Consider the following 19,939-nt stretch of genomic DNA (forward strand, 5'->3'; position numbering starts at 1 on the left):
CTCCTAAGAGCAAATGACTTTAATGTCTGCAAACTGCAAAGAAGGTACAGCATCAACATAGTAATTGTTCAGAAACTGGAACTTGGTTACTATGGAGACATTACCTCATAGTTCTAAGAGTCAGTGTTGGCCAGATGCAACAATTGTAGTCATAAAGGTCTCTTTGCAAAGTTACTGCCCTGTCTCTCAAGCTGCTTCCAGTGAATGCTACATACCTTCACCGTGGTTTGTCTGATATCCTTAGCCAAGATCAGGATTGGCTATGTTGGTACTTACACATCCTCATGAGAATTCTGGTTCTGGTACTAGTTTGGTAAAGAAATTATTAAACTTGGTTGAAGCTTGAAGGTAGTTGGATTAACAGGTGAGGTCACTTTGGAAAGAAAAATCTGCCTTGAACCTCAGCGATATTCATTGTCTGATGTCATGATCTGCTTTCCTAGGAAAGAAAAGAGACTTCTCTTCTAGCCAAGATGAAAGATACACAAGACATTCAGGAAGCTCTGGAGGCAAATGCAGAATAAAGGCTATGAACAGGAAGATAAGATGGAGAAACAAGAACAGTGAGCCTGCACAGATGCGATGAAAGCAGAGTTAGAGCTGAGTTATAAAGGAGGAATGATGGCATGCTTGACCGCTTTTGTTTTAATACCTTATGAACCAGTTAGAATTAGAATACATCTCACAAAGTTTCTAGAAATAAAGGACTGTAGCATACAACTAGTTCCACAACTACTGTTTTATAAGGTTCTGGTCCTTGAGAAGTATAAAAATCCACCTGGACAGATCTCCATAGTATAAGACCTAGCTGAGATTCCAAAGTTCCCATTTAATATGTTAAGGCAATTTACAGAAATAGTTTCTTTCTAGAACTATTTTACAGAACTGAGGACAAAAAAAAATTACCAGAATATTGGTTCTAGAAATGTCTGTGAGAATGTTATATAAAATTATAATCACTGTTTTTACATTTAATATAAATCATTCATCAACTAAAGCATTACCATTGGTTTTCCAATGTTTTCTTTAAAATTGACTTACTGAGTATACATAATTTAATGCTATTGTTACTTTGGACCTAAAAGTCCTATGTTGATTGTTCAGTCCAAGTCCATTTTTAAATATTTGTTCTTAGAGGTCCTCTGAGAAATGATTGTCATCAATATGATCAATGCAGCATCTCCCAAAGTAACACTGAAATGCTAGACTTAAGCTTTTGTAACTGCCCCTGGTTTAATGCTAATCAATTACAGAAGGAGTGAGATACCAAGAAGGGGCTTAGAAAATTACTTATGCTTAAGGAAAAGTTAAGCACTGAGAAAAATCTTTCATCTTCCAAAAGAAGACTAATAGGTAGGCAAGTGGAAGGTTCAGATGATGGGTTGCATCACATGAGTTTGTTCCTGAAATGTCTCAGCTCTTCCAAAGATGTGTGCAGCCATTAGAAATTTCTTATTTGGCCAGGCATAGTGGCTCATGCCTGTAATTCCAGCAATTTGGGAGGCCAAGGCAAAAGAATCACTTGGGGCCAGGAGTATTAGAGACCAGCCTGAGCGACATAGCAACACCACATGTCTACACAATTTTTTTTCAAAATGAGCAGGCATGGTGCCATGCACCTGTAGTCTCAGCACATGGGAGGCTGAGGTGGGAGGATCACTTGAACCCAGGAGTTGGTGGTTGCAGTGAACTATGATTATACTACTGTACTCCAATCTGGATGACAGAGCAGACCCTGTCTCATAAAAAGAAAGAAAAGAAAAGAAAAGAAAAATTTCTTATTCACCTACCAAAATAAAATACCTTATAGCTCCAGGACAGGTTTCTGTGATTGCAAAGATTTTGTTAGGGCTTCTTGGGAATCTTTTGTGGAATTAAATTTATTTTAAAGTGCTATTGTTTTACTAGAGGAAAAAAAATTGAGATCTTATAAAATGAACATGCTGAAAAGAATAGCCAGTCTATTATGAAGCGCAGATGTAAGGAATGTTGAAAGAGAAAAGCATTTATCTGCTGTTGTAGTCAATGTCAGGGAGAAGTCCTGTCTTACAATCCTGTCTCATGTTGAACAAAGATGAAATATCTTTTTTTTTTTTTTTATACTTTAAGTTCTAGGGTACATGTGCATGACGTTTATATCATGTATAACTCCCCAGTGCAATCCCTCCCTCCTCCCCCCTCCCCATGATAGGCCCCAGTGTGTGATGTTCCCCTTCCCGAGTCCAAGTGATCTCATTGTTCAGTTCCCACCTATGAGTGAGAACATGCGGTGTTTGGTTTTCTGTTCTTGTGATAGTTTGCTAAGAATGATGGTTTCCAGCTGCATCCATGTCCCTACAAAGGACGCAAACTCATCCTTTTTGATGGCTGCATAGTATTCCATGGTGTATATGTGCCACATTTTCTTAATCCAGTCTGTCACAGATGGACATTTGGGTTGATTCCAAGTCTTTGCTATTGTGAATAGTGCCGCAATAAACATACGTGTGCATGTGTCTTTGTAGTAGAGTAATTTATAATCCTTTGGGTATATACCCAGTAGTGGGATGGCTGGGTCATATGGTACATCTAGTTCTAGATGCTTGAGGAATCGCCATACTGTTTTCCATAATGGTTGAACTAGTTTACAATCCCACCAACAGTGTAAAAGTGTTCCTATTTCTCCACATCCTCTCCAATACCTGTTGTTTCCTGACTTCTTAATGATTGCCATTCTAACTGGTGTGAGATGGTATCTCATTGTGGTTTTGATTTGCATTTCTCTGATGGCCAGTGATGATGAGCATTTTTTCATGTGTCTGTTGGCGGTATGGATGTCTTCTTTTGAGAAATGTCTGTTCATATCCTTTCCCCACTTTTTGATGGGGTTGTTTGTTTTTTTCTTGTATATTTGTTTGAGTTCTTTGTAGATTCTGGATATCAGCCCTTTGTCAGATGAGTAGGTTGCAAAAATTTTCTCCCATTCTGTAGGTTGCCTGTTCACTCTGATGGTAGTTTCTTTAGCTGTGCAAAAGCTCTTTAGTTTAATTAGATCCCATGTGTCAATTTTTGCTTTTGCTGCCGTTGCTTTTGGTGTTTTAGACATGAAGTCCTTGCCCATGCCTATGTCCTGAATGGTACTACCTAGATTTTCTTCTAGGGTTTTTATGGTATTAGGTCTAACATTTAAGTCTCTAATCCATCTTGAATTAATTTTCGTATAAGGGGTAAGGAAAGGATCCAGTTTCAGCTTTCTACTTATGGCTAGCCAATTTTCCCAGCACCATTTATTAAATAGGGAATCCTTTCCCCATTTCTTGTTTTTGTCAGGTTTGTCAAAGATCAGATGGCTGTAGATGTGTGGTATTATTTCTGAGGACTCTGTTCTGTTCCATTGGTCTATATCTCTGTTGTGGTACCAGTACCATGCTGTTTTGGTTACTGTAGCCTTGTAGTATAGTTTGAAGTCAGGTAGCGTGACGCCTCCAGCTTTGTCCTTTTGACTTAGGATTGTCTTGGCAATGCGGGCTCTTTTTTGGTTCCATATGAACTTTAAAGCCGTTTTTTCCAATTCTGTGAAGAAAGTCATTGGTAGCTTGATGGGGATGGCATTGATTCTATAAATAACCTTGGGCAGTATGGCCATTTTCACGATATTGATTCTTCCTATCCATGAGCATGGTATGTTCTTCCATTTGTTTGTGTCCTCTTTGATTTCACTGAGCAGTGGTTTGTAGTTCTCCTTGAAGAGGTCCTTTACATCCCTTGTAAGCTGGATTCCTAGGTATTTTATTCTCTTTGAAGCAATTGTGAATGGAAGTTCATTCCTGATTTGGCTCTCTGCTTGTCTGTTACTGGTGTATAAGAATGCTTGTGATTTTTGCACATTAATTTTGTATCCTGAGACTTTGCTGAAGTTGCTTATCAGCTTAAGGAGATTTTGGGCTGAGACGATGGGGTTTTCTAAATATACCATCATGTCATCTGCAAACAGGGACAATTTGACTTCTTCTTTTCCTAACTGGATACCCTTGATTTCTTTCTCTTGCCTGATTGCCCTAGCCAGAACTTCCAACACTATGTTGAATAGGAGTGGTGAGAGAGGGCATCCCTGTCTTGTGCCAGTTTTCAAAGGGAATTTTTCCAGTTTTTGCCCATTCAGTATGATATTAGCTGTGGGTTTGTCATAAATAGCTCTTATTATTTTGAGGTACATTCCATCAATACCGAATTTATTGAGCGTTTTTAGCATAAAGGGCTGTTGAATTTTGTCAAAAGCCTTTTCTGCATCTATTGAGATAATCATGTGGTTCTTGTCCTTGGTTCTGTTTATATGCTGGATTACGTTTATTGATTTGCGAATGTTGAACCAGCCTTGCATCCCAGGGATGAAGCCCACTTGATCATGGTGGATAAGCTTTTTGATGTGCTGCTGAATCCGGTTTGCCAGTATTTTATTGAGGATTTTTGCATCGATGTTCATCAGGGATATTGGTCTAAAATTCTCTTTTTTTGTTGTGTCTCTGCCAGGCTTTGGTATCAGGATGATGTTGGCCTCATAAAAAGAGTTAGGGAGGATTCCCTCTTTTTCTATTGATTGAAATAGTTTTAGAAGGAATGGTACCAGCTCCTCCTTGTACCTCTGGTAGAATTCAGCTGTGAATCCATCTCGTCCTGGACGTTTTTTTGGTGGGTAGGCTATTAATTGTTGCCTCAATTTCAGAGCCTGCTATTGGTCTATTCAGGGATTCAACTTCTTCCTGGTTTAGTCTTGGGAGAGTGTAAGTGTCCAGGAAATTATCCATTTCTTCTAGATTTTCTAGTTGATTTGCGTAGAGGCATTTATAGTATTCTCTGATGGTGTTTGTATTTCTGTGGGGTCGGTGGTGATATCCCCTTTATCATTTTTTATTGCGTCTATTTGATTCCTCTCTCTTTTCTTCTTTATTAGTCTAGCTAGCGGTCTGTCAATTTTGTTGATCTTTTCAAAAAACCAACTCCTGGATTCATTGATTTTTTGGAGGGTTTTTTGTGTCTCTATCTCCTTCAGTTCTGCTCTGATCTTAGTTATTTCTTGCCTTCTGCTAGCTTTTGAATGTGTTTGCTCTTGCCTCTCTAGTTCTTTTAATTGTGATGTTAGAGTGTCAATTTTAGATCTCTCCTGCTTTCTCTTGTGGGCATTTAGTGCTATAAATTTCCCTCTACACACTGCTTTAAATGTGTCCCAGAGATTCTGGTATGTTGTATCTTTGTTCTCATTGGTTTCAAAGAACATCTTTATTTCTGCTTTCATTTCGTTATGTACCCAGTAGTCATTCAGGAGCAGGTTATTCAGTTTCCATGTAGTTGAGCGGTTTTGATTGAGTTTCTTAGTCCTGAGTTCTAGTTTGATTGCACTGTGGTCTGAGAGACAGTTTGTTATAATTTCTGTTCTTGTACATTTGCTGAGGAGTGCTTTACTTCCAATTATGTGGTCGATTTTGGAATAAGTGCGATGTGGTGCTGAGAAGAATGTATATTCTGTTGATTTGGGGTGGAGAGTTCTATAGATGTCTATTAGGTCCGCTTGGTGCAGAGATGAGTTCAATTCCTGGATATCCTTGTTAACTTTCTGTCTCGTTGAGCTGTCTAATGTTGACAGTGGAGTGTTGAAGTCTCCCATTATTATTGTATGGGAGTCTAAGTCTCTTTGTAGGTCTCTAAGGACTTGCTTTATGAATCTGGGTGCTCCTGTATTGGGTGCATAGATATTTAGGAGAGTTAGCTCTTCCTGTTGAATTGATCCTTTACCATTATGTAATGGCCTTCTTTGTCTCTTTTGATCTTTGATGGTTTAAAGTCTGTTTTATCAGAGACTAGGATTGCAACCCCTGCTTTTTTTTGTTCTCCATTTGCTTGGTAGATCTTCCTCCATCCCTTTATTTTGAGCCTATGTATGTCTCTGCATGTGAGATGGGTCTCCTGAATACAGCAGACTGATGGGTCTTGACTCTTTATCCAGTTTGCCAGTCTGTGTCTTTTAATTGGAGCATTTAGTCCATTTACATTTAAGGTTAATATTGTTATGTGTGAACTTGATCCTGTCATTATGATATAACTGGTTATTTTGCTCGTTAGTTGATGCAGTTTCTTCCTAGCCTCGATGGTCTTTACATTTTGGCATGTTTTTGCAATGGCTGGTACCAGTTGCTCCTTTCCATATTTAGGGCTTCCTTCAGGGTCTCTTGTAAGGCAGGCCTGGTGGTGACAAAATCTCTAAGCATTTGCTTATCTGTAAAGGATTTTATTTCTCCTTCACTGATGAAGCTTAGTTTGGCTGGATATGAAATTCTGGGTTGAAAATTCTTTTCTTTAAGAACGTTGAATATTGGCCCCCACTCTCTTCTGGCTTGTAGAGTTTCTGCCGAGAGATCTGCTGTTAGTCTGATGGGCTTCCCTTTGTGGGTAACCCGACCTTTCTCTCTGGCTGCCCTTAAGATTTTTTCCTTCATTTCAACTTTGGTGAATCTGGCAATTATGTGTCTTGGAGTTGCTCTTCTGGAGGAGTATCTTTGTGGCGTTCTCTGTATTTCCTGAATTTGAATGTTGGCCTGCCCTACTAGGTTGGGGAAGTTCTCCTGGATGATATCCTGAAGAGTGTTTTCCAACTTGGTTCCATTTTCCCCCTCACTTTCAGGCACCCCAATCAGACGTAGATTTGGTCTTTTTACATAATCCCATACTTCTTGCAAGCTTTGTTCATTTCTTTTTCTTCTTTTTTCTTTTGGTTTCTCTTCTCGCTTCATTTCATTCATTTGATCCTCAATCGCTGATACTCTTTCTTCCAGTTGATCAACTCGGTTACTGAAGCTTGTGCATTTGTCACGTATTTCTCGTGTCATGGTTTTCATCTCTGTCATTTCATTTATGATCTTCTCTGCATTAATTAGTCTAGCTGTCAATTCTTCCACTTTTTTTTCAAGATTTTTAGTTTCTTTGCGCTGGGTACGTAATTCCTCCTTTAGCTCTGAGAGGTTTGATGGACTGAAGCCTTCTTCTCTCATCTCGTCAAAGTCATTCTCTGACCAGCTTTGATCCGTTGCTGGCGATGGGCTGCGCTCCTCAGTTGAAAACGCAGAAATCACCGGTCTTCTGTGTCGCTCGCGCTGGGAGTTGGAGACTGGAGATGTTCCTATTCGGCCATCTTGCTCCGCCCTACGAAATATCTTTAATCTGACAATTTACCTCTAAAGTCTCCTTCCCACTTCCTCTACAGTCATACTCAATAGTGTATCTTCATAGGTTAGAGCTTTTCTGACAAATATGAATTCTTGGAGTGTCAGCAGGATGTTAAGTGCATGTGCTTATTAACTAGTAATAATGACATTTTCAAAGCCTAGTAATCATGACATTTTCAAAGCCAATGCCATTTAATTATTTTAAAAATTTGCCTGAGATGTCTGTGCCTTCTGAGAGGCACATTAAGAGCAGTCTAGCTTTGAATACAAAACTCTCCAGGTATAAGATTTCTGATAAAGGAACTTTCACATTGTAGAACAAAATGATTGTGAATACCTCTTGGTAAACAAAGAGATATTGAGGGTAACAGCAGCAAGATGGCAGAGTAGGAAACTCCAGGCCCTCATTCTCCTATAAGGACCTGAAAGAAAAACATGTAGAGGCTGGCTAAAATAACTTTGTAAGAGCTCCGGGAAATAGATCAAAACAGAGATAATTCATGGAGGCAAAATAATTAGTTACTGACTTATAGTGGATAGATATGTGGACCCCAGAAAGGGGATGGTTGAACTGGCCATTTGTCTCATTTTTCAGAGAAATAAAGGGTTTGGATTCAAGGACTTTGTTCACAATTTAAGCACTGAACACGCATGCATATATACATGCACCCTCAAAAATTGCTTTGAGGTCACTGGGAAGAGCCTCAATGTGACTCATAAAATGAAATGTCCTAAGTCTTTTCAGGATTCATGTCAATGAAGTGTTGTTTAACTTGTAAAATAATTGTACTGAAGCTTATGAACCTTGTTCAGTGATTGTGCACTAGTTAACAAATGCTTTTATAGTTATAAAAAAGAAAGGAAATCTTTGTTCATGGTAAGATTCACTTAGTACGTACTAAAAATAGTACATGAAAATGATCTTTTTTCTCTCTCTTTTCTGTCATTCCCTCCAATACACATACACACACACAAACATGTACAGTTTATTTGAAGGCAGACATTCACTAAACAATCGTAATATAGAAAAGTTAGTTAAGCAGCAAAAGGAATTAAAGGAAAGCATAAAGGAAACAATGATATATTAAACCAGAATTATAATCATGATTTTATGGTAATGGAAATGGGAAATATGATAAATGAACAAAGTGGAGGTATAAATGGCTTATAAAGTCTCAACTTAGAGTAAAAAAATACATTTAAAAGCCTGGAAGGAGATGGTAAAATGTCTTGGTGGTGGTATTGTAATGATTAGTATTATCTTTTTTCTACTTACACATTTTCAGAACCATCTACAATAGAAATTTGTTAATTTTCAAATATTTTAAAGCATATAATAAATTGATAATAAAGTGTTTTATTTAGATTGTTAGAACTAGAAATACAAGATGCTATTATGCTTGTGTTGGATGCATATTACCTTTGAAAAGCAGAATTCTGGGTAATAATGATAGCCCATGCTTCTTTTATTAACAGCCAGTTTTACTTTCTTATTTATTTGTTTTGTTTATTATATTTTTTGTACACAGAAGAGAAGACAAACTTGGAACTCCCCCAGTATATTCTTTAGTACATTTTTCTCCAAAGATGATGGGTTCGGTTGCCACAACACTGCCATTGTCATCTTCATTATCCAGTGGAATGCCTCTTGGTTATCATCTGTCTAGTCCTCAGATTAGTGGAGTAACTATATCAACAACTGGACAATTGACTTCTAAAGCTACTGCAGGTAGCTTTTCCCGAGTGGAAAACAGTTTGGGTAAGCAAAATATGAACCCCATATTTTTAGAGTACTTTTAAAGCATATATTTCAATAGATTGCATATATGACTCTCAGCCAGAATGATGTTTTATTATTAGTCCTCCAAAATGCTAACTTCTTAGCATCTTATGAAAAGTAACTTAACTATGGTCATCACTGATCCTAGAACTGGGGTGTTAAATTCAGGCCACATACATGCATGCGCCAAATATATCATCCTTATAATTAAGATATCTTGAGTTATCATGATGGTTCATGAGTTGACTGCTAACATACATTAGAATTGCTAGAGAATTAAAAATTCCAATGTATAGCATTAACTGCCCTTTCTCTGAACACTGCCAGAAGGTTTAAGCCATATCCTGTGTACTTTGTGCCTTTAGGAGATGTATGGCTTAAGTAAGGAATAGACAGGTAGATGAGACAAAGATGTAACATAAAGTAGGTATAAAATAATGGAGAGAAAGTGGTAAAACAATAAGGAGAACTTGAAGGAGAGGAAAATGAAAACGGTACTATGATCAGAAAAAGTAAAGTTTTGACTGTTATCAACAATGTGCTCAGCAATACCCATGCTCTAGCGTGTTTGTTTCTCACCATGTTTAGGGAACTTTGAGGGTATGTTTTGTGGTTTACTGAAAACACTATCATCCTTTAAAACACAGGCCCTACTGTTTTTCTACAATGTTAGGCATCAGGTAGAGTACTTAACATCTCAGCATCTCATTTTCCACCACTGCAAAATGGAGATTAAAATAGAAATGTCACAGGGCTATCCTAAGGATTAAATTTTATGAAAATTACCTAGCACATAATAAACACTCAATAAACATTAGTTGTTCATAGATTTGGAGTTTGTGTTTCAATTGCCAATCAACTAACAAGTTTCAAAACTGGTAGCACAAATAGTCCAGTGACTATCTGATGCCTCCATTGTCCTCTACCATTCTGTACTCATTTACAGCCTGGCTGCCCCTCATCTATATTTCATTTTGTTTCTGATATTTTTAAAAAATCTTTGATGCAGGTTATATAGGGTTTTTGTCTCCTGCCTTCAAGTTATATAGGGTTTTTTTTCTCCTCCCATTATGGTCATATTCCCTATGTTTCCTTTGTTGTATGACAAATATAAAATTTCCCAAGAAACCTCCTAAGTTTACACTGACCTTTAGGATGACTAAAACCCACATACTGAAAATGCAAATACATATTTTAGATCTGGGAAGAAAAGATTTTCTGTCATTCATCATTATATCATCATGGCATATGTTCTATATTTGGGTTAAACTTTGGCCCCTTGCAATGGGGCAAAAACATGAAATATGGTGGCTTCTCCTTACAGGATGGGAGCTGAATTGGGATGTAGTCTTCTCCTTCCATTACTGTAGATTCCACTTCTCTAGGTAGATGTCTAGGTTCACTGAGATTTGTTGCACTTGGTTCATTGCCATCGTTTGTTCTAGACAAAATAACAACTGGGACCAAAGTTAATGTGTCTTCTTTTCTCTTGAATTAGCAAGGCCTTTATTTCTCAAGATGAGCTATTAAGAAAGATGCTATATATTATCCTTTCTCAAAGGAATTTAAGGATTAAGGAAGTACTCGACTGAGAATGAATTAATGTAATTCCAAATGTTTCTTTTTTCTCAACCAAATACTTTGAGGAATCTTCTTTAAGAATGATGATTTTATTCCTTTGTATCTTTCACTTGTTTTGGTTTTGCTAAAGATGTAAGATTCAAACTCTAGATTGTCTTAATCCTTTGAGGATTTTGGACCGAGAGTCACGTTAACCAAAACTCTGTACTGTAATAATAGCTATCATTTACTAGCAGATAAATATTAAATATTATGCTAGACACCTACATGATCTTCAGCTCTCTTATCTCATTACACAAGGTAGTGATATCTTTATTTTATGTTCAGGAAAATGGAAACATGGAAAATTTACATCACTTGGCTTAGTAAATGGCAGAACTGAATTATAATTACAAGTCTGTCTAAATGCAAGACTCATTGTTCTTTCCACTTCATCACGATGCGTCTTTGTAGTGTAACTCTCTCTTTGCGGATGTATTATTAGATTTGTCCAGAATGGCTCTTTATGTTTAAAATCATGAAACCTATTTTGTATTTGAATCAAAGTAGTGAGGATTTAAAAGAGCAAACTTCGAATAGGACACTAGAATCTGATTAAGCATTACTTTATCTTTCTAATAAAGTATTTTAATTAAATAGAGGAAGTTTTTGTCTTTACCTGACAAAAGTACTAACCATTGTAGGAAAGGATTCATATGAGGTTTTAATTTATGGGTGGTCATTTGGGAATTTTAGCATACATGAAGTAGAATAAGGCTATATTTATATGTAACATATCTACATTTGACAGAATCAAATGTTTTTCCTATTTAAAAATTGATGATGCTTCTAGTACAACTAAATAATCAGTTAAATAGTCATTATACTAATGATATAATTTATTGTTTAAGATAACGGAAATAATCTCTAGGAATTGAAGATGTCACTATAAATATCCACTTACTGATTATTTTATGGATTTTTGTTTAAAGCTTCTACCTATTCTTATTAAGTGTGATAGTGATATTAAAATGTAAAAATATAATTTTGTAGAAGCAGAGAATAAAGATAATGGCTTTGGGTCCTTTTAATGTCATTTTATTTACTTCTCTCCTGGTTACTTATTTCTTTGGTTTACTTGAAAGATGCCAGCCCCTTCTTGGTTCCAAAGAAACAGGATGAATCACCCATGATTGGGGATGGAGAAGATTATTTCCTTTCTCTGTTTGGTGATTCAAAGAAAGTTATTGCACACTCAAACTACACTCAGAAAACTTTAAAATCCTTTTCTATGATTCTTGAAGAAGTTGGCCAATTTACCGCCAGGTACGTATTTTATTTGAACTACTTAATATCTTTTGTCAGGGTAGGACCAATAAGTCACCAGAAAATAAAGTTCTAATCTGTAGTTATATGCATTATTTTATCTAAACAATAATCAGTTCATTGAAATATAACTGTTTCATCTTCTGAGCAATTAAAATAAATTGATAAAATGGTCTAAAGAACCAAACAAAAAATGTGAATTCTTCAAAGATGCCAGAGTAAACAGTGCTAAGTAATCTTTACTAATAGGGTCAACTCAATTATTCAAGACACTTTTTATTGTTGTTGAATTATTTAGATGGATCTAATATATGTGTTTTCTTCTAGTAGCTCTTGAGTTCAAGACAGAAGGAGAAAGATAAATTTTTACTTCATTGATCCATTTTTATGACTGTTAGTATCTATGTAAAAAGAAATTGATCAGGAAGAAAGTTGATATTAGGACTAAAATAAAAGAGTTATGATCTATTCATTTATATTCATATAACCCTGCCTTATTATTACGTGAACAATATACTGAATTTGAAATGCTAGTAATAGGCATATGTTGACAGAAGTCACTAGAGGGCTAAAAGAAATCAGAGTTGAGGGTCAGATATGAAGGAAATTTTCTCTCCCTTTATGCCATGTTTCCTAAAATCAATCACCCATGCCCTATTACAATTTAACAGTGGAGAATACCTAAGCATTTGCTCTACTGTCTAAAAACACCTCATCAGATCCTTCAGTACCTACTATGTTAAAATTATGAGCAGTTTGGAACAAAATAAAATGTTTAAAGCTTCTGTTAAAATACAATCCTATTAAAAATGGTGGTGTAGAAGCAAACTGTCTTCAGTCCCTATCCAGCCACCCCAGAAAACAAAAACAAATACACAGTGCCAAGATTATCATTATCATCAGCAGTATCTCAGAACTCAAATATGAGGATGAGAGAATTCCTGAGGCCACAGAGAAGTGAAAAACACTCATATAATAATTAAGCTCTCCAGAGGTCAAGGACAAAGAGAAGAACCTAAAAGCTGCAAGAGAAAAGAATATGTCTAGCAACAGACTTCTCAGTGGAAACCAGGTAGGTCAGGAGGGAATGAGACAATGTTTTTAATGTGTTAAAACCCTGCTATCCAAGAATAGTGTATCCAACCAAGCTATATTTCAAATATGAAGAGATAAAATCTTTCCCAGACAAAAGCTAAGAGAATTCACCACCACCAGACCTATCTTATAAGAAATGCTAAAGAGAGTTCTTCAATCTGAAAGAGAAAACACTAATGTTCAAAAAGAAAACATTTGAAAGTATAAAATCTCTGGTAAAATTAAGTACATGGAAAAACCCAGAATTGTAATTGTGGTGTACAATCCACTCATTACTCTAGTGTGAATCCCAAAAGAAAAATCTATCAAAAACAGTAATAGCTATAGCAATCTGCTAAAAGATAGGCTGTATAAAAATATGTAAATGGAGAAAACTAACAGTCAAAATATGGAAGGATGGAGTTCTAGTCTAGAGATTTTTTCTTTGTTTCGATTCTTTCTTTCTATTCTTTCCTTCGTGCTTTAAGTATCCATCTCTTTAAAATAACTTGTCATAGCTGTAAGATATCTTTTGTAAACCTCGTGTAACCACAATGCAAAAATCTATAATAGATTCACAAAAAATAAAAAGCAATGAATTAAAATATACTACCAAAGAAAATTACTTAACCACAAAAGAATATAGTAATAAAGGACAAAAGGAAGAGACGAGTTATAAAACAACCCCAAAACAAGAAATAAGTTCTTCTTATCAATAATAATACTGAATGTAAATGGACTCGATTCTCAAAAGGCATAGAGTGGCTTAGGGATAAGGAAACAAAATCCAGCTGTATGCTGCCTACAAGAAGCCCACTTCACCTACAAAGGCACACAGACTGAAAGTGAAGGGATGGAAAAACATATTCCATTCAACTGGAAACAAAGAGTAAGCATAGCTATACTCATATCAGATAAAATAGATTACAAATCAATGACTATAAAAAGAGACAAATAAGGTCACTATATAATGATAAAAGGGTCAATTCAGCAAGAAGGTATAATAATTATAAATATCTGTGCACCCAACACCAAAGCTCCCAAGTATATAAAGCAAACATGAATAGATTTAAACAGATATAGACTGCAGTACAGTAGTAGGGCACTTTAACATCCTATTTTCAGTAATAGACAGATGAACCAGACAAATCACAAGGAAACAGAGTTAAATTGCACATTAGACCAACTGGGCCTGACATGTGCAGAACATTTCACCCAATTGCCGCAGAATATACATTCTTTTCATCAGCACATGGAACATTTTCCTGAATAGACTCTCTCTTAAGCCACAAAACAAATATCAAAAAAGTAAAAATTATGTCAAGTACTTTTGTGACCACATTCAAGTAATTATGTCAAGTACTTTTGTGACCAGAAATCAATAAGAGGAACCTAGGAAAATACACAAACACATGGAAATTAAGAAACACACTTCAGAGCAACCAATGGATCAGTGAGGAAATTGAGAAGAAAACTTAAAAATGTCTTGAAACAAATGGAAATGGAAACACAACATAACAAAATCTCTGGGATACAAAAAAAGCAGTACTAAAAGGGAAGTTTATAGCAATAAATACCTGTATCAAAAAAGTAGAAAAGCTTCAAGTAAACAATCTAACAATACATCTCAAGGAACTAGGAAAGCAAGAAAAAAACAAACTGAAAATTAGTACAAGAAAAGAAACAAAGATCAGAGAAAAATAAATGAAATTGAGACTAAAAAAAATAGATCAACAAACAAAAAGTTGGTTTTTTTCCATGATGTTGAATCGTATCAAATACTTTTTATGTATCTAGTGAGATGATCATATGGTTTTCCTTTTTTAATGTTAAACACCCCTGTAATTTTACAATAAACATTTGGTCATAATGTTTATGTTTTAATATAGTTTGAATTCCATTTGTTAAAATAATGTTTCAAATTTTTGTCTCAATGTTTGTAAAGATTATTGGTCTGTAGTTTTCTTTTCCTGTAATATCCTTGTCTCTTTTGGTATCAGGGTATGTCCACTCTTTATGAAATGAGATGGGATATAGTTTCTTCTTTATCCTTTTCTAGAAGAGATTGTGTAGAAGTAATTTTTTTTCATAAATGTCTTATAGAACTTATTGGTGAAGCCATCTGGGCCTGGAATTTCTTTGTGGTAAAGTTTTAAAACTATAAATTGTTTTAAAATAGATATTAGGTTATTTTAATTATTTCTTCTTGAATAAGCTTGGGTAGTTTGTGTCTTTCAAGAAATTTGTCCATTTTTATCTAAGTTGTCAATTTTTTTTGCATAATGTCATAATCTCTTATTATCCTTTTAATAACTGTAGAATCTTTATTGGCATCACCTTTCTCATTTCTCGTATGGTCATCTGTGTCTTCTCTTTTTCCTGATGAGTATCACTGGAGATTTAGTTTTATTGAGCTCAAAGAATATGTGTTTGGTTATATTTGTTTCCCCTAGTTTTTTGTTTTTTATTTAATTGATTTTCATTTTGGGCTACATTCCCTTTCTTCTACTTTGGGCTTTACTTGATTTTTTTTCTACCCTAATTTTTTAAGGTGAAATTTGGGGTCATTGATTTGACACCTTCTTCTCTTCTGATACTACAGGAATTTGGTATTATAAATTTTCCTCTAGGTACAGCTTAGTGGCATCCCACAAATTTTAATATGTTGTATTTTTATTTTCATTCAGTTCAAAATACTTTCTAATTCTCATTTTCTTTTTGATCCTTGGGTAATTGAAAAGTGTGTTATTTAGTTTCAAAGTGTTTTACAGATTTTTCAGTTCCAGTGATTTTCCAGATATCTTCTTGTTATTGATTTCTAATTAAATTCCATTGTGGTCAAAGAACTTACTTTGTATGACTTGAATCCTTTTATATTTACTGAGACTTATTTTATAGACAGGATATTAATTATTCTTGTAAATGTTCTAGGTGCACTTGAAAAGAACATATGTTCTGCTGTTGTTTAGTAGAGTGTTTCACGTCACCCATGTCATGTTGGTTGATAGTGTTGTCTACTGTGTTTTTGCTGATTTTTTGACTACTTGTATCAATTATTGAGAGAGAGGTATTAATATCTACTAAAGTGGTGGATTTGTTGATTTCTCCCTTGCAATTCAATCACTTTTGTTTCATGTATTCTAAAGCTTTGTTATTAGATGTAGAAACAGAAACATTTAGGAATGTTATATTCTTCTGATGAATTGATCCTTGTATCATTATGAAATGACTTTCTTTATCCTGGCAATATTCTTTGTTCTGAAATATATTTTGTCTGATGTTAATATAGCCACAGGAGCCTTCTTTTTACTGGTGTTAGCATGGGATAATTTTTCCATACTTTAACTTTTGAACTATTTGTGTCTTTATATTTAGAGTGCATGTCTTGTAGGTAGCGTATAGTTGAGACTTGCTCTTTTAGCCAATCTGAAAAATGTCTTTTTCATTGGGGCATTTAAGCTATTTACATTTAAGGTTATCATTACTATGATTAGGTTAAGTCTACCATCTTGTTATTTGTTTTCTCTTTGTCCCAGTTTTTCTCATTTCTGCAATATTTTCAAGATCTTGCTCTACTACCTTTTGTCTAAATTGTTTCTAATAAATTTTCTGTCATTCTTATATTTGTTCCTCTGCACAAATATGTCTCTTTTTTCCCCCTCATTCTGCTTTTAAGATGTTCTCGTTATCATTGTTTTTGGGAGATTTGATTATGATGCACCTGGTGTAAATTTCTTCAAATTTCCTATGCTTGGGGTTGTTACACTTTTTTGATTAGCATATTTATAGATTTTGAATTTTAAAATTCAAAATGGAAAATTTTTTACCATTATTTCTTCAATATATTTTGCCCCTGCTTCCTCTCTCCTTTTAAGGGACTCCAATTTCACATATATTAGGCCACTTGAAGTTGTACCATAGTTTACTAATGCTCTGTTGTTTTTTATCTTTCTATGTACTTTTTCCTCTGATTGTTTCTTTTTGGATGGTATCTATCATTATGTTTTCATGTTCACTGATCTTTTCACCTACAATGACTACTATTATGTTAATCCCATCCAGTGTATTTTTAAATCTCAGTCATGTCTCTACATTTTCAACATACAAATACAGTTATAAGGATGTTTCCTTTTCTACTGTTTCTAACATCTGTGTCAGTTCTGCATCATTTTTGATTGATTTTTCTCCTTGTTATGGGTTGTATTTTTCAATTTATTTGCATGCCTGGTAATTTTTTATTGTATGCCAGAAATTGTGGATTTTACCTTGTTTGGGGGCTTAGAATATTTTTGTATTTCTATGAATTTTCATTTCTTGAGTTTTTTTCTGGGACCCACTTAAGTTACTTGGAAATAGTTTAAGGCTTTAAGGACTAGCTTTTATAGCTTGTTAGGTAGAAACAAAGCAATATTTTCACTTTGTTATTATTCTCCACTACTGAGGCAAAAGTCTCCTTAGTACTCTATGCAAGGCCCCATTAATTGTGAGCTTTTTCAGTCTGGCTGGTGGGAACTTCCTTACCTAACTGTGAGAGCTTCAAGTACTGTTACTTCTAATCTTTTCAAAATGGTCTTTTTCTACAGTCAAATACATGTGCTGATCAATCTTCTGCTAAATACTCAAAGGGGACCATCTGAAAATCTCCAGTGCTCTTTTTGCAGCTTCCCATGTTTGATACTCCACTTGTGACCTCCAGCCACCTTGGTCTCTTCAGACTCTCAGCTCCATCTCCTCAAGTCAGAGAGGATTCACCTTCCATGATGCAGCCTGGTAATTTTCTCGAGAAATAATCTGGGAAAATTTTAAGTCTCACTGCACTTCTCTTCTGTCTCTCAAGTATCACTATTCTTTGTTGACCAGTATCAAATATCTTCAAAAATACTGTTTCTTGTATTTTTCCAGATTTTTAGTTGTTTCAGATGGAAGGCCAAAGTCATTTCTTGTAGCTTCATCTAGGCTGGAAACAGAAGCTGATTCTCAATTCTGTTGTTTTCAATCAAAGCTGTTGTTTCTTTCCTACTACCACCCATTATCTGTAGGGATTTGTTTAATATCTGCCAGCAGAAGAAAAAAAAGGAGTTGTAGGCAAACAGGAAACAAAGTAGAGACATTATTAGGATTTTCACTAGTTAACACATGCTCCCTGACACTATATCCAAGACCTTGCCTTGGCTTCAAGTTTAGTTCTAAATGTCTCAGGTGTGATCAAACTGTATTAAGAAGGCTAACTTCTCATTCATTCTCCATCTCAACCCCAAGAAATTCTGCATCCTACATGTCTATAGTCAAAATGATAGTAAGCTCTGAATTCAGATGGGCCTCACTGAGATCATGATAAACACACGAATGGTTCTAGTTTAAAACAATTTTGAGGCTGCAAATATCCTCATCTTCCCATAGGATTCTTATTCAGACGAATCCCCATTTATTTTTCCCTTGGATGATTTAGAACCTTGTAGTGGTGATATACAAATTTACACCTCCATTACATTAAGGATCTACCATCAAAACTTGTAGGCATCAGGGTTCCTATAGTCCCAATGAACTGAATTAAGTTCCCTGAGTCTTTCTAAGTTTGTCCTTTAAAAATTTAAGGACTCTTAAGTGCTGTATCCCCTAATCAGCCCATATGCCCTCAATTAAAAACACCTATATGGGAAATGTTAGGTATATACAGGTTGGAAGAACTGGAACTTCAAAGATAATTTTAGCAAACTGCAGAATATCAGAAACTTAAAAGCGGACAAATAGCATGGAGCTATCAAGGAGAGCCCAACAAATAGATAAATTAGTGCTTAAATAATGGAAAGTAATTTTGTTTAAAAAGTGACACAGCCATGTATCTCCCCAATCTCTTTATAAATAAAGACTATGCAAAGGCTACTGATGGTGATTGCAACATCACTCTCCACTCTCAGCCAGTCACAAATTATATGTAGAGGTCTCAAGTCACTTTCCTACTAAAGGTAAATGGGAAGGCTGGCAAGGAAGAGAAAAAGATAACTACTAAAGGTTGTGTGACAGCAGATTAATAGCCTGCCTTTCGGAATTTCCATGCATTGATCTTATATCAAAAAGAAGGCAAATAAAGGGCTCTGATATGGACAATGTTATTTTCTCCTTCAGACAAGAACATTTATTCTATGTATTCTATGTATATGCGTAAAATAAAAATTTAAGGTTAATGAATAAGCACTTTGCTTGTATATGAAGGATTTTTGAAAAGTAACTGTAAATATCCAGCTATATGTATAATAACAAAGGAATAGCTGAGCTATTCCAAGGTCTTACCTGTTTAAAAACAAAAGTCAAATTAGTGCTCATCTTCCCAGGCAGAAAAAGTAAGTCTGAAAAACAAAAGGATGCTCTCTCAAAAAATAAAAACAACCTGCAGAGAATTTAGTAACAGTAAGATGAGGATGATACAATGGTGTTCCAGGGATGTCAAAGAGTAAAATGTTACATCCAAAATTTGGCAAGAACCATAATGATAATGCAAAAGAAAAAGAAGAAATTATGACATAAATTGTTCAAAAGTGAGCCTCTATAAAAAAGGCATTCTCATACAATGCAGGTGAGACCACTATTTTGAAGGGAATTTGATAGTGTATATTGAGAGATTTCATAGAAGGTTACACCCATTATTTTCATAATTCCTCCTCTGAGAGACAAAATCCAGAGTGATAGCCTGACAATTAGAGCCACTTTTCTCCTGAAAACAGCGGCCGATTTTGACAGCTGCAACTAAGAGGCTGAGAAGTTAGAAGTTTTTCTCAAGATTCATAGGACTGGGTGAATAAAAGTTGGCATTTTGGGCCTATAAAAAAAAATGGAGGGTCACTTGAGGCTTTCAGTTGGAAATTCAAGGAAAGACGAAGAGTAAGGCTATATGCAAAACAGACCAGTACAGTGTCAAATTATTTCACATTTAATTTAAAGTGATTTGTTCCCAACCTAGATGCCTACCAGAAGCAAAAGTATATCTTGAGTTAAAAAATATTAT

The 19,939-nt window shown here is 35.2% G+C and overlaps 1 protein-coding gene across 1 annotated transcript in view; it reads left to right on the forward strand.

Moving 5' to 3' along the window:
* The first annotated feature begins 458 nt into the window (after positions 1–458).
* The window catches only part of LMNTD1 (lamin tail domain containing 1), a 76,867-nt gene continuing 57,386 nt past the window's right edge, over positions 459–19,939 (forward strand). The window contains 4 exon segments of the mRNA XM_033222636.1: positions 459–512; positions 514–563; positions 8,726–8,955; positions 11,682–11,862. Coding sequence (XP_033078527.1) covers positions 474–512; positions 514–563; positions 8,726–8,955; positions 11,682–11,862 — 500 coding nt within the window. The 5' untranslated portion in view covers positions 459–473.

Source organism: Trachypithecus francoisi, unplaced genomic scaffold, assembly GCF_009764315.1.
Source record: "Trachypithecus francoisi isolate TF-2019V2 unplaced genomic scaffold, Tfra_2.0 Lachesis_group11, whole genome shotgun sequence".
NCBI lineage: Eukaryota > Metazoa > Chordata > Mammalia > Primates > Cercopithecidae > Trachypithecus > Trachypithecus francoisi.